Source organism: Gavialis gangeticus, unplaced genomic scaffold, assembly GCF_001723915.1.
Source record: "Gavialis gangeticus isolate Ggan-Ray unplaced genomic scaffold, GavGan_comp1, whole genome shotgun sequence".
In the NCBI taxonomy this organism is placed as follows: Eukaryota; Metazoa; Chordata; order Crocodylia; family Gavialidae; genus Gavialis; species Gavialis gangeticus.
Window position 1 is genome coordinate 3,813,785 of NW_017729023.1, and position 14,127 is coordinate 3,827,911.

Genomic DNA, 14,127 nt, shown 5'->3' on the forward strand with positions numbered 1-14,127 from the left:
GGGAGGGGTTGGGGGGAGGGTAGGCAGCATCTATGGCATGTTGGCCACAGGCTTTTGGGACAGTTTCCCCTGCCAGGCTGAGCCTGCCCCCCTTGAGCCCCCTGCCAGGCTGAGACTGCCCTCCTGGAGACCCCTGGCAGCTGTAGCCAGATCCTGTACCTCCCCTTGGCTGTTGCAGGGGGGCAGAGCAGAGTAGGAGCAGGCCTGGATCTGCCTACTCCTATAAGGAGCAAATCTGCATCTGAGAGGGCACATATGTAGAGGTATTCTCAGAGAAGGCTTCCTGCACCTTATTTTACTGCACAGTATGCTTAAATTGCATTCATAGCGCACGTAGACATGCCCTGTGAGAAGGTACGTGAGTGGCCAGTTCCATGTCTGCTGGCCAGTGTAGAGTGTCTTAAAGCCAGGACCCTGATCTCAACCCATCCCTCCCTGATCACTTGTAAGCATCCAGGGCCAGATTCTGTTCCATCTGTTAGACATCTGAAAGGACTTGGGTGGGTGGAATAGAAACTCAGTTAGGCATATAAGTCCATAGTGCATAAATAAGTGGAACAGAAACTGGCCCTAATGTCTAGAAGTGCTAGCTAGGAGTAAGAACAACATTCTTCAGTGAGACTTTATCCAATCCTTCAGCAGGGTCCCCTGACTTGTATAACACATTCATAGACATTGTCCAGAGACTGGAATTAATATACTAGGACTGATTAATAAGATAAATCACTGTTACTTTTATTGAGCATAGCCAACCTGGCTTAAGATATGCTCTTGAGGCTCTGGGTTGTCATCTCCTGGGGTCCTTGTCTTTGCACTTAGCCCTGCACTATGGTTTTTGGAATACTTGCAGGTTACACTTGATTTTATGGGATCACTACCTGACTTCAGTCCAAAAAATGTCTATTTAAAACAAACCATGCAGCATACATATTTGCAAGTTAGATATCAATAATCTATCCACATCAATTAGGGTGATGTATGGAAGCTCTTTACGATCAGATCTTCAGTTAGTGTAACTAGCTTAAGGAACTTTTTGAGTTCCTTGAAGTTCCTGAGACTAACAATTATATGTGTACAACTATCTGTGAATTGTACTGATACTTAATACAGTCTTTGGTGGAAATACAAATATGACCACATGGATGTCAGAGTACACTGATATCTGTTGGAGGAGGAGGAGGAACTGGAGACTGAACAGCCATTATCATCAAGTTCTCAGACACCAGTACTGGAAATAACTTGTTGATTGCTGATTCAGGATGCTCCTTTTGCTCCTGTGACTCCAGCACTGCTTGGCAAGTTTCTGCTGAAACTACTTTGTATTTTAACATCTACAGACTGCAATTTGCACCAAGGTTAGGATGCCAAGAGCTCTCTCTAAAGTCACTGACATAGAATGAACTTATGCACTCATCAGGTTTGCTTGTGAGTATTGTTGGAGTCATAACCATATGAGGAGTGGCCATGTTCCTTGCAACACCTAGTGCTTGTTCCTTTCAAAGTCACCAGGGGCAAATCCTGGGGAGTGGACATAGGAGAAAGTTGGCTTTGTGGCAGACCATGGATCCATAAACCAGGTGGCCCTTCCCCTATTTTCCTCTCTGTCTCTCCTCACAGATGCCAGATCTAGCAGTTCTTTTGGGACATGGCTGCCACATCTACATGAGATGCTGACTGCACAGTAGCCTGAGACTACTGCACAGTAGTGTTGTGTGGCCAAACCCATGACATGATGCTACTGTGTGGTAGTCTCGGGGCTGCTGTGCAGTAGCGTCACAAAACATCTGTTTGTCAGCAATACTGCACAGTAACTCAGGTTACTTGTTTACACAAGTCCTAAATGACTGAACATTAATGACTATGCATTCAGTGTCTCGTGAAGACTTGGCCAGCAAATGTCTACCAGAATGGGGTTGTAACATTCACACCACCTGTTTGGAGTCTGCAGTTCAGCCTGGCCTGAAGTCAGATTGCAAAGATCAAGCAAAGTGCTGCTGAATAAGAAGGAAAACTCATCCATTTTTACATATACATTTTATTATAAAAGTAATTTATGAACAAAGGGATTTAAGAAATTGGAGCAAGAACATTTTATGGACCTGAATTTCAATATTTTCCATTTTTCTAAGTAAATAAATAAAAATAAATAAATTGACAAAACCAGTTAAATCCATATAAACAATAGCTTGAAATCTTAAAATATTAGAAAAAAGAGCACCCAATAGCAAAAAATCCAGTTGAATCAGAATAATTTAAATAAATATTATCAGGGGTTTCTTATTTAAATATTGCCTTTTAAAATACATCAATAAATACACATAGAACATTCTGCTAGAGTATAATAAATCCATAACACTAACACTACTGAAAACGCTGCCTGAAGAATTTTTGGCAGATTCAATTCTAAGAGTTACCAAATCTAGAGAAAAACTTTAGATTGGTTGTGGCTCAGGATACTGTTGATGCAACATACCAAAGAACCTCAGGGGAGGAGGAATCACTGCCAGTTTGCTGACTTACTAACAACAAGGTAAGGTTTAGTATAAATGTAGCTCAGCTGCAAAGTGCCTAGCACTGAGCCAAGTGTGTTTAGCTAAAGTGATATCCAAAGGGTCTTCATCTCCTTCAGGAAATCACTTTATCCCATCCAGTGTTTTCAGTTTCTAGTCTATAAATACTTGAACTATTTTTGAACAAAGTGAAACTATTAAATAAATACATAAATAGGAAATAAATACAGTTGGCTTCAGTCTCCATTCAACATATTGACAAAGAAGGTGAAAGTTGCTTGAAGACTGACTCGCATCTTCACTGAAATGTTTCTTTAAGGATAAAGGAGGTGATTTTGTTTTATGTTTGACTTTGCTGAGAGCAATGCTTCAGTATTGACTTAAGCCCTGTGGAAAAAAAGGAGAAAAGGGATACAGTATTATAGGAACTGTCGTGTGGACCAATTACCTTTAGTTTGAATTGCATAAGCATCCAGTATGGGATGACAAGTTAGAGAGTTTGTGGAATCATGCTAGCATTCACATCTAAGAAACATTTTCAATTGTGTGGTTATTCTCTTAATTTACACCTCTACAAGCAAGAGAAAAATCCATTTTGCAGAACCTGATTGTTTTAGATGTGCTGAGCATTTGTGGAATGTAAGTCTCCAAATGGAGTTGCCAGTGCTCATTATATGTGGGACTTATCAGTGGCTCAGCCTGGTCACCACATCTAGGAGAGAGACAGGAGTAGAACTTAGTCCTATAATAACGATATAACCACAGTGTTACTGGCCACGTCTACGCAAGAAGCTGACTGCACAGAAGTTACTGTGCAGTAACCCGAGTAACTCAGGTTATTGTGCAGTAGTGCCGACAAATGTCTTTTTTGTGATGTTACTGTGCAGTAGTTTAATACTACTGCACAGTAGCATCATGTCACAATTGTTGCCATGTGACACTGCTGCACAGTAGTATTGGGTTACTATGCAGTCAGTGTCTCATGTGGATGTGGCCCCTGCTATGTTTTACTTGATCAAGAGAGAGAATTTTTTGGAAAGAATTACTATTGCTTGCTGAGAAGGAACACTTATATAACTTGTACTAAGAAACAGTCTAATTGGGTTTTAAGCCATTTTTCATTAAGTACTTCTAACTGAAAATTAATGACTTACTTGTTCAAAATAGCCTGGACAAGGCGCATCACCCAGGGAGCAGTGGGTTCCAAACACACTTCTCTGCCATCTGTAAGAGTAGCACTGCAAGAAGAGAAACAAGAGTTAAGCATCTATGCTTTGGTTTTCCTTTCTATTCATAGCTTCATCCTTTTGTCAGATACTGTGTTATAGCAGGCATAAATTGACACAGTCCCACTGACTTCACTCTGTATCAGCTAAGGATATGAGCCAAAATTTCTCCATATCTGCAAAATACCCATTTGAAACACACACTCTCTTTCTGTGCATGTGTATGTGCATTGGTCTGCATGGATTCAAGTCATGTAGATACATTCTACATATGTTTAAAATATCTGTTTTTGGGCTTTTTTCTTTTGTTTTCCATTTTTCATTTTTCCTGAGCATTAAATTTAGGGCTAAAATCTGCAGTGTTTACACAAATAAATCTCCTAGGTACTTGGCAGTAATTTTATCTGAGTAGATATCTGATTTTGTAATCTTCAAATAACTTCACTTAACTTTTAGGACTTTGAAGTATTTCATGCAAGTATGTCCAAATTTGCTCAGTGAATCTAATTCTTCTTTCTTCCATTACTTTGAACTGGGATTTTTAGAGAACATTTAGCCTTTGAAATGCCTGCATAATATGGGTTGCCATGTTGTCTTGGTCATTCAGAAGTTTACCAGTCCTCACAATGCAGGTTCTTTTGGCTTCTAATTAATGTTACATCCCTCAAATATGTGGAATTCCTACACCAGGGAAACTGCAGGTGTGTGAGGCTGTGGTAAACATGATGCAGTAGCGAAAACAGTGTCATGAGAGTCACAAAACCTCATTATTATGGACTCTCCCTGATTAGTGAGAACCCATCAGTCTTTCGATCTCTGTGATAACACTTGAACCTACACATTGCAGAGACATTCTCCCTTGTTAAGTAACAGAATTTGGAAAAGGGCTTACATGACTTCAACATTTTGGCAGTGAGGCCCACTTTGGATCAGCTTCACATCCTGAAACCATCTGCGGGGGATGAACTTGGAATGAGTGTTTATGCACTGGCATCGGAGCTCGTTCCCAACCTGTGCTAGGGCCATGCCTGTAACAGGACAAGAGAACTGTGGTCAGAGAAGCAGAAGATCTCACCATCTGAACATGCAGAGCACAATGAGTTCCTTTTGTGTAAAAGGGTTTATTAGTGTTGGCTGTTCTTTTTTCACAAAGAGGCTAAAAGATTTTTTCTTCTCTACTCTAATCTGCCTCTCAACATCAAACCTTTTGGGCACCTATACACTCAATTAACCAAGTCTGTTAGTGCCATAACTACTGTGCTCCAGCAGACTCCAGTGCCATGTGTATCAGCGTCCCTGTGCTGAAAAATAGCGGTAGGGGCACTTTAACTAAAGCTCATTCAATGAGCTTTAGTTACAGTGCCCCCACCACCATGTTTCAGTGTGGGGACGCTGATACACATGATGCTCCAGATACTTTAATTAGAGTGGCTCTCAGAGCCTCTCTCATTAAAGCACTCTCCTCCCTCCCCCCGCACTCCCAGAGCATGTCTATAAATGCCTTTATTTTCAGAACATCTGTTGCTATAATGAAATATCTTTGTTTGATCCATTTTGAATCTAGGAAGATTATTTGCTTGGTTATATAATTTTATTCTATATAAAACTTTAAGTGATACTTAACCCTTTGCTCTTTTTCAACTCAAGGCTGGTCACTTATCTTCTGTTTATACTGTGTATTCTCTCTTCCAGTGATTATATTTGAGAAAGCATAATCATGAATGTGACAACTAAAGGTAATGTCACGAACAGGATTATGTTGTCTTATAAGGAAGAATCAATAGGTACATATGGGCATTATAATGAAAAGATCTTTTCTTCATTCAACTAAGAACACAGTAAATATAACTCAAAATTTTCTTAAGTTACTAGACTGTGTGCAGTTCCAGAGGTGGTGCACCTCTTCTGCTTATTCAAAAGCTATAGACAACTAGTTCCTCAGACATTGCTAAAATATCTATTGCAAAAGTTTTAAAAGAAAATACTTTTTAAAATAGGTATTAAAGATGCTTCCCCTTATGAACCTATTCATTTACATATGCATCAGCAATGCCCTCTTCTGTCAATTTTATAAAGGATTCACTTACCTTCAGTCAAAGCTATTGAGATCAGGAAGACAGCCAAGACAGCCAAGACAATCTTGCAGTTCATGATTACACAAGAATTTTCTTCCTTGACTCTTTTGTCTCTGGGTCAAAGGAACACAGGACCTTTCTTGTCTCCAAAGGCTTCTGGTATCTGAGCTGTGTAACCCCTCCTCTTTATATATTGTGTGTGGTCCAGCCCCACCTGTGGAGTCCATCAGAGGAAAATCCAAAATGTGCAAGATGGTATCATGTAATGAGTCATGCTATGCTGTTAAAACCCCTTTTGTTTACCATGTACTAAAGTGTCATTCAAATGTAATACCTTATTAACAAATATAATATACAAAACATAAAAGATATACAAAATCACTGAAGAGTCACTTATGACTTTACATCCTGTTTCTTTGGAGGTATAGATTGATTTTAGTTGGAGATCCTGGAATTCTGCTTTAAATCCAAGGTGCACATAAGACACAGCTCTTTAAAAAAATCTCTCTGTATTTGAAGTAATGTCTACTATGCCACTTGCATACCTTCGCTGAACTGTAGTCCTGTTGAAATCAATGGTAAAAATTATACTGGCTGCACTGTGGCTTGGAATTTGCCTCACGTTTATTATATATATTACTTAGGTATGGTTGGATTTTTTTTTGCCCCAATTCACAGGTATTTTGTTTACCACAATGGTATCTTATAAAGACAAACATAACAAGTACCTACTATTCTTTAAAGGAAGCTTGGTTGTAATTTTCAATCTGCTTTAGATATAGATTTAGATGCCTAATTCCAGGCAGCTCTGAACCTCCCAGTCATAGTGGTGTGTCAATAAAGTTAATGTTTTCAATTAATATAAAAAGACAATTGGCAGTAAATGGAATTGTGGCTCCTAAGGATACATTTGTGTTGCACCCTCAATACTGTTGGTACTGCCTGCTCTCTCCCATTTCTGAGTGCATGTGTTACACCAGGAAAAGTGGTGTTGAAATCACTCTAGGGGTGACTGTGTGTAGTGGTTAAATCATTCCAATCATTCCACACATTGCCACTGTCAAATACACAAGAGATTATTTATGTACATATGTATTTATTTATTAAATTTATATGCCACCCTTCTTAACAGAGGCTCGGGGCAGCTTACAATAAGACAAAATAACTTATAAAAGAAGTAAAATATTCAAATAAAATATAAAACTAAAACTCCTTAGACAATGTCCCTGCTTAGCTGTACTTGCTAAATGTCTGCCCAAATGGTACTTCTTAAGTCTTACATGCTTCTAAAACATGTCCAGGCTCATGCTTTGTTGGACCTAATGGAAGAGGGAGTTCCAGAGCCAAGAAGCTGACCTGCCACATGTTGTTGCTAAGTGAATTTGCAAGCTCTGAAAGTGGCTTCAGTACTACACTTCTGTGGGTGCATCTACATGTGCACTTTACTGAGCAGTAGGCTAATTTACTGCACAGTAAAGCATCATCATCTACACGTGCATGGCAATTAGCCTGGTGTAGACTAATTTACTGTGCCATTAGACAGTCCCATCAGTCACAAGTACTATCTAACAGCACAGTCAATTACTGCGATTAAATGCACATGTAGACAGTGATGTGGGTGCAAATTGTGCTCAATCAGCACATGGCTCAGCAGCTGCAGGAGTCTCATCCTCCATCATTCGACACAGCCACCCAGAGCCTGGTGCTGACCCCCATGCCCTCTGCCAGCCTGGGGTGAGCCCCAGAGCACACCACCAGTCCACAATGTGCCCCAGAGTCTGCCACCAGCCCAGGGCTCAACCCTGAGGCCAACTGCTGCCAGCCAGAGCTCCCTGCCAGCCTGGGACTGGCACCTGGGCAGCTGCAGCCAGAGCCTGGAGCTCCCTCTGGCTGCTACAGGGGGGCAGAGCAGGGCAGGAAAATCCCTGGACTGAACAGCTGCTCCCCAGCTCAACTTGGTTCTGACTCCAGCGCACATGTAGACACTGTGCCCAGGAATATTTTACTGTGGAGCAATTTGCTCTGCAGTTTGTTCAGGTGAATTAATCACACATGTAGACATGTCCTGTGTTTGGCACATGGTAGTGGGTGCAGGTGGGAAAGTATTTGATAGTGAGAAGATGTGTATAGCCTCATAGAAAATAATGGATAAGGAGAGCTTTTTCAAGATGTTAGGGTTTTTTATGATATTTCTATTTCTCCCCTCTGAGCAATCTGAACCCCACATGCCCAGAGTTCCTCCATTTCAGTAGATGCCTAAACTGTAAAAAGGAGTTTGTTTCAGTTGAGTTCAAACACATACCTATGCCTAGACTTCCCATTAGCAACTGGTAGATGCTTCCTGAGTGAGTGAGTAGGCAATCTGGATCATCTTGGAGATTCATCTGGGTCTTTCCAAGAAGCTTGGGTACCTGTGAATCTTTGAATTCTGTTGATTTGGATTTTCCCTACTCAAGAGCAAAGTGGCTAAACTTTAGTTATCACAGGCTTCATCTACGTAAGATGCTGACTGGGCAGGAGCCCGATACTACTGTGCAGTGGCAAAAGCAGTGACACAACGCTACTGCACAGTATTGTTAGGCTACTACACAGTAGCATCACGAAAAAACATTTGTTGGTGCTACTGCGCAGTAACTCAGGTTACTGCATAGACATTTAGTACTTGTTTATACAAGCACTAAATGACTGTGCAGTTGAGCAGTAACAACTGCACAGTCAGTGTCCTGTGTAGACATGACCACAGTGCATAAGGGGAGGCATCTTGGAAGTCAGTTAAGATGTTTCATAGGTATCTTTTCATGTCATCCATACTGGTTGTAAAGAGCAGAGAGTGACATTGACCATACACAAGTGTTATTATATACCCAATATAAACACTTTCTGGGTGGAAAAAAAAGGAATTATCATTTTTTCTCTCTCTGGTCTCTTTCAGTAACAATAAATGTAGGCATTAATAATAGAGGAAACACAAAATCTAGATAGAAGTATAACATTTCAGTTTGTTTTCTTCTTTAAGGATTATGGTTTCAGGAATGCTTCTTGTTTTTCTGCTGTTATTTGTAGAGATTACAGCCTTTTTGGGGTAGTAAGGGAGACTATAACAGACTAAATGACCTCCTACGTAAGCACATTTTTGTCCCTTAACCTCTGATAGCAGGTAGGTGGAGCATCCTGGGGCATATATGATTAGCAGAGATAAGTCTCACTGCCTTTAAGGCTACTATACTTTGGGGTACACTTGGGATGCCTTGAGTCCAGTGAGGGGTGCCCTGAGTCCAAAAAGATTGAGAACCACTGTTCCAGACTCTTTACTGTGGAGTTGGGACTCAAAGCCTAGGAGCCTTGGAGTCTGCTTCCTATGTCCGTGTCTCCAAAGGCATTCTGTATAGTGTGCTCAGGATCCTGATAGTCCCTCATGCAACTATTCCATTAAATTTATATTTTTGACAATAAAGAGTGAAACTGCCCAGAATGTCACTTTTGCTAAGCTGCTGCAAGGTGCAAATTTTAGTTTGCAGGAACTTTGGAATGTAATTGGCTTTGGTCCTCATCAGGCTGAAAGATTTCCCATGAATTGGAAACTTTACATTTCAGCCAGTTCTGTTTCTGACAATGCAGATAACTGTCACATTGGAGAATGTGTTTTGTCAGACTCAGTGGGTGCATCAACATGAGAAGTTTACTGCAGCGTGGACTAATTAGTATGGCTGTGCGAAATGGAAGCATTTCATTTCGACCAGCATTTCAATGTTTCACCAGAACAGTGTTTTGTTTTGACTTTTGTTTTGAGTCAAAACAATTGTTCCGGTTTGTTTCGTTGAAACGTTCTGCCATTTCAACCCTGTTTCGACGCTTTGCCCATAGGATATAATGGGGAAGGTCAAAACAGACTATAACTTTGTCATTTCTAGCCAGAATCCAATGAAACTTGCAGGAATGGTAGCTTCTTCTGAGGGCATAACACATGCCAAGTGTCAAGAAGATAGGTGTAGGGGGTTCAGAGAAATTGCACCCCAAAATCTTGAGAGCCAAACTCCTGTCACTTGTATGTGTGAAGCCACAGTGCGGTCAAAACTGCAGGCTTGCTAGCCCCTGCTGTGGCCGTGAAGCCTGCCAGCTCTCAACAACATAGGTGCTGTGGGGCTCAGGGTTCTGAGGCCCTGTACCTCTGACTGTCAACAGGCAAAATTTGTGACATGGGTGCTTGTGACATTGTGTCTATGTTCAGGCACACGCTTCCTGGCGCTGGAGCCTCTGCACAAAATGGCAGTGTGCCCCAGTGAGGCCTCCTCCTCCCCTACAGCCTCATTCCAGTCCACCAGTGTCAACAACGTCAGGTGAAAATAATGTATCTGGCTCAACAGCAATAGCACCAGCAGCATCTAAGGTACACAAATGGAACTGTCACAGAGCCTTTCTTCTTATAAAGGAATTGGAAGCAAGAGGAAAAGATGTTTTGTTGGATATATGTTACTCATGGTGTTTGTGATAGCTTATCTTGTGTTTTTATGTTTGTATGTTTATTATGAAAAAAAACAGAATAGTTAGAGAAATATCTCTTAGGAAGCTTTCAGGTTGAAAAACCCTTTGTCAGGCTGAGGAAGTACCTGCAGTTGGTGTGTCTCCTGGTCCTGGATGGAAGGAATAGGAAAGAAGCCAGAGGCTGGCCTGGCAAGCAATGCAGGCAAGAGAGCCAGTCAGTGAAAATGGAAATGGAAGCATCAAGGGGTGAGGGACAGGCTGGGGTGGGGGTCGGGGGCAAAGGGGGATGTAGCAGCAAAGGTAAAAGTGCAGAGTTGCCTGGGGAGTCAGATGTCTGGCAGGTTGCAGTGTGTCAGAATTCCACTGTCTAATCTATATTGAGTCAATGCGTTTCTGTACCTACTACCTAGGAGGCTGATGAAATGCAGTTCATTGCCCCAGCTCTGATAAGTGGCTTATAATTTCAAAGAAGCACCTAACCTCATCACCAGAACTGAAGCCAACTTCCTACAGCTCAAAACAACAAAACCTGCCAACTATCTCCAGTACCCCAACAAACTGCATACCAGAATCTATCAAACACAACAATACCTACTTGTGGGGGCACATTCCTCACCAAAAAAACCACTATGCCTCCAGTCTCTCAGGCCTGATCCTGAGAGGGAACAAATTACCAACCACTTTTCACAGCTGGGCCTAAGAACCTCACTTCATCAGTCTCCTAGGTACAGAAACTCATGGACTCAATATAGACTAGACAGTGGAATTCTGACACATTGCAACCTGCCAGACATCTGACTCCCCAGGCACTTCTGCACCTTTGCTGCTACATCCCCCTTTGCCCCCGACCCTCCATCCCAGCCTGTCCCTCACCCCCTGATGCCTCCATTTCCATTTTCATTGACCGGCTTTTTTGCCTGCATTGCGTGCCAGACCCGCCTCTGGCTTCTTTACTATTCCTTCCATCCAGGATCAGCTGCAGGTACTTCCTCAGCCTGACAAAGGGTTTTTCAACCCAAAGGCTGGCATCCTGGGCAGCTAAGCTGAGCACACTGGGAGCCTTACAACTGCACAGCAACCAGCAAGCATCAGGCCTGTCAAAGATGTGACAGGTCTGGGTTTTCCCCAGCCAGGACCATGTGCATACGTGTGTTAGCTGGAGGTTATGGCACCTCTTACCCACCTTTCACCAGAGGATCATTGGTCCTGGCATTTACAGGGCCACAGCGCTGCCAGCAGTCCCACCAGGCCTCCCTACCCTGGCAGGGTGCAGTTTTAGTAGTCATGCCCAGGACCTGGGGCCTCGTCCTTCCCCATAGCCCCATCCCACACCTCCAAGTTCTTCCTAGCAGGGGAACGAGCTCAGCAGGGACATATTCTTTGCCTGCTGTCTGGTGAAGCAGTTAGTGCCCCCTCAAGCTGAGAGCAGAGCATTACAAAGTTTTTTAAAAAAATGAAAAAAGGAAATAGGTGTGAACAGAGAGAGGAGGGTGGCATTCAGTTCATCTGCACCTGGAGCTTGGGGAACCCCAGCAGCAGGAGGTTCACCTTCAGGAACACCAGTTGCTCCACCAAACCAGCATCCAAGCAGGTGCGGTGCGGTATCACTACATTCCCAGCGATGCTGAACACCCTCTCACTTGGCCCACTGGTCAGTGGGCAGGACAGGTATTGCCGGGCAGCTGTGGCTAGATTTGGCCACACCGGGCTGCGGTTTGCCCAATAGGCCAAGGGGTAACACAGCGGTAGCTCCACATCCTCGGCAAGATAGGCAGCCACCAAGGCATGAACGCTACCTGCCTGATGCTGGGGTCTGGTGGCTCTGGACCCCACTATAGAAGCCATGCCCTTAGCCCATACTGGCAGCACCTGTGGTGGAGGACAAGACTGGCTCATGGATGGCATGCTAGCATGAGACAGTGGATCCCCCTGTTCCATGTCCCCCCCGCCTCTGCCATTCTGCCTACCTGACTTTCTTTATCAGCACCTCCGTCCACTGATTCAGTGTTTGGCTGCCACATATGGTGCCCTTCACCCTTGGGTCACATGTGGTGGCCAGCACATGGACTATACTGGACCGCAAGGGATCAAGCCATTTCCTGATGCCCTCCTTCAGCCGCCTCACCAGTGCCTGCATGTCTGGTGACAGCAGCCTGCCCTAGCCATGAACATTGATCCCCTGGAAGCTATCCATTTGGCTCTGAAGTTCCCTCACTATGGGGATCACCTGGCTAAGGACGGCATCAGCAGCATTGAGGCTCTTGGTGGCCTCAAGGAAGGGCTTGAGGACCACCAGGATCTCAGAGATGGTATCCCACTCAGCTTTGTTCAGGGGGCCACTGATTCTGATCTCCCCATGCAGAGCCATCTCATGGAGGGCCTTCTGTTACTCCACCAGCCTCTTGAGCATCAGGTATGTGGAGTTCCATTGAGTCTCCACATCCTGCATGACTTTGTGCTGTGGGATGTTCAGCTCTGTTTGTTTGTCCCACAGCATCTTGCCCCCTTTGATGGTCCAGTGGAAGTTGCTTGCCACCTTCCTGCATTTGGAAATGAGCTTGCTGGTGGTTCTGGCACCATCACTAGCAGCCCTGTCCCCCTCCAAGGTGCAACTTGTGTGCCACACAGCGGATGCCAACAAAGTTAGCATCATGGACTGCTTTGACCATATTGGCCCCATTGTTGGTGACCATGAAGCCGCAGGTGAGCTTGCCCTGCCCAGCAAGCCATGCCTGCACCAGGCGGTTCATGGCCCCCATGATCTCTGCTGCTGTGTGGGACTCATCCAGCATCTCAGCTTGAAGGAGAGCCCACGGACAGCCTGACTGGTCACACCAGTGCCCTGTGAGGGAGAGGTAGGCATGATCTCCACCCTGGCTGCTCTAGATGTCTGAGGTAAAGTGTAAGACCACCTGCGGACCTGCCTTGTGCAGTTTGTCCCTCAAGTATTCCGCGCATGCTTCATACAGGGATGGCACCACCCTCTTACTGAAGGTGGTGAGTGCGGGCACTTGGTAAGATGGGACTGCAAGCTCCATGAGCCGCCTGAACTCTGGCCTCTCAATGAAGAAGGGTTGGCCATCAACAGCAAGCATTTCCCTAATACTCTGGGTGAGCTCACTCAGCCTTGCAACACGCCCCACTTTCTGACCACCTTTTCCCCAGTGTTCCAGTGTGGCCTGCCTCTGCTTTGCAGGGACAGGCACTTTGGAGCACACAGGAGACTTCCTTTTGGGCACACTCCCACTGGTGCCAGGCTGAGAAGGAGCAAGAGCAAGGCGGTGGTGCCTGTGGAGATGCATGAGCATCCCCACGGTCATATGTTTTGTTCCCTTGCCCCGGTTGTTTTTGGCTCGGCAGTGCAGGCAGATAGCGTACATGGGATCATCTGCCAGCTCAAAATGATTCCAGACCACACTACCAGCTCACTTCTGGGGTCTGGGTGCATCTGTGGATGCCTCTGCACTTTCCCTCTCCTTAGCAGACAGAGGCACAGCAAGAGGAGCAGAATCAGCTGACCCACTTTCCTCCACCTCTACATAAACCTCCTCTGAAGTGCCTTCTGGGGAAGGAGACCTGGCTCAAAGAGAAACGTGAGGGGTGTCAAGCACACACTCAGCTGATTCTCCCTCCTTCCCCATAATTTCCCTTGCTAGGGCACTAAGATACAGATCCAGCACCAGCTCTTCTTCTGGCACTGGAAGGCTCAGCATGGGAAGTGACAAAGGGGAGTGGGTTCCTCTGCTGGTGCTGGTGCTGCTGGTTGTGGTTGTCATCATGGTGTGTGGGAGGGTGGGTTATGGCTGCCACATGTGGACGGGATGCAGTCCCTGG

The 14,127-nt window shown here is 44.4% G+C and overlaps 1 protein-coding gene across 1 annotated transcript in view; it reads right to left on the bottom strand.

Moving 5' to 3' along the window:
* LOC109297134 (interleukin-8-like) overlaps window positions 1–5,983 on the bottom strand; it is a 30,127-nt gene extending 24,144 nt beyond the window's left edge. The window contains exons 1-3 of the mRNA XM_019516748.1: window positions 5,824–5,983; window positions 4,629–4,764; window positions 3,665–3,748 (exon numbers count right to left, since the gene is read on the bottom strand). Of these exons, the coding sequence (XP_019372293.1) occupies window positions 3,665–3,748; window positions 4,629–4,764; window positions 5,824–5,887 (284 nt within the window). The 5' untranslated portion in view covers window positions 5,888–5,983. The remainder of the gene's footprint in view (window positions 1–3,664; window positions 3,749–4,628; window positions 4,765–5,823) is intronic.
* Window positions 5,984–14,127: the final 8,144 nt, after the last annotated feature.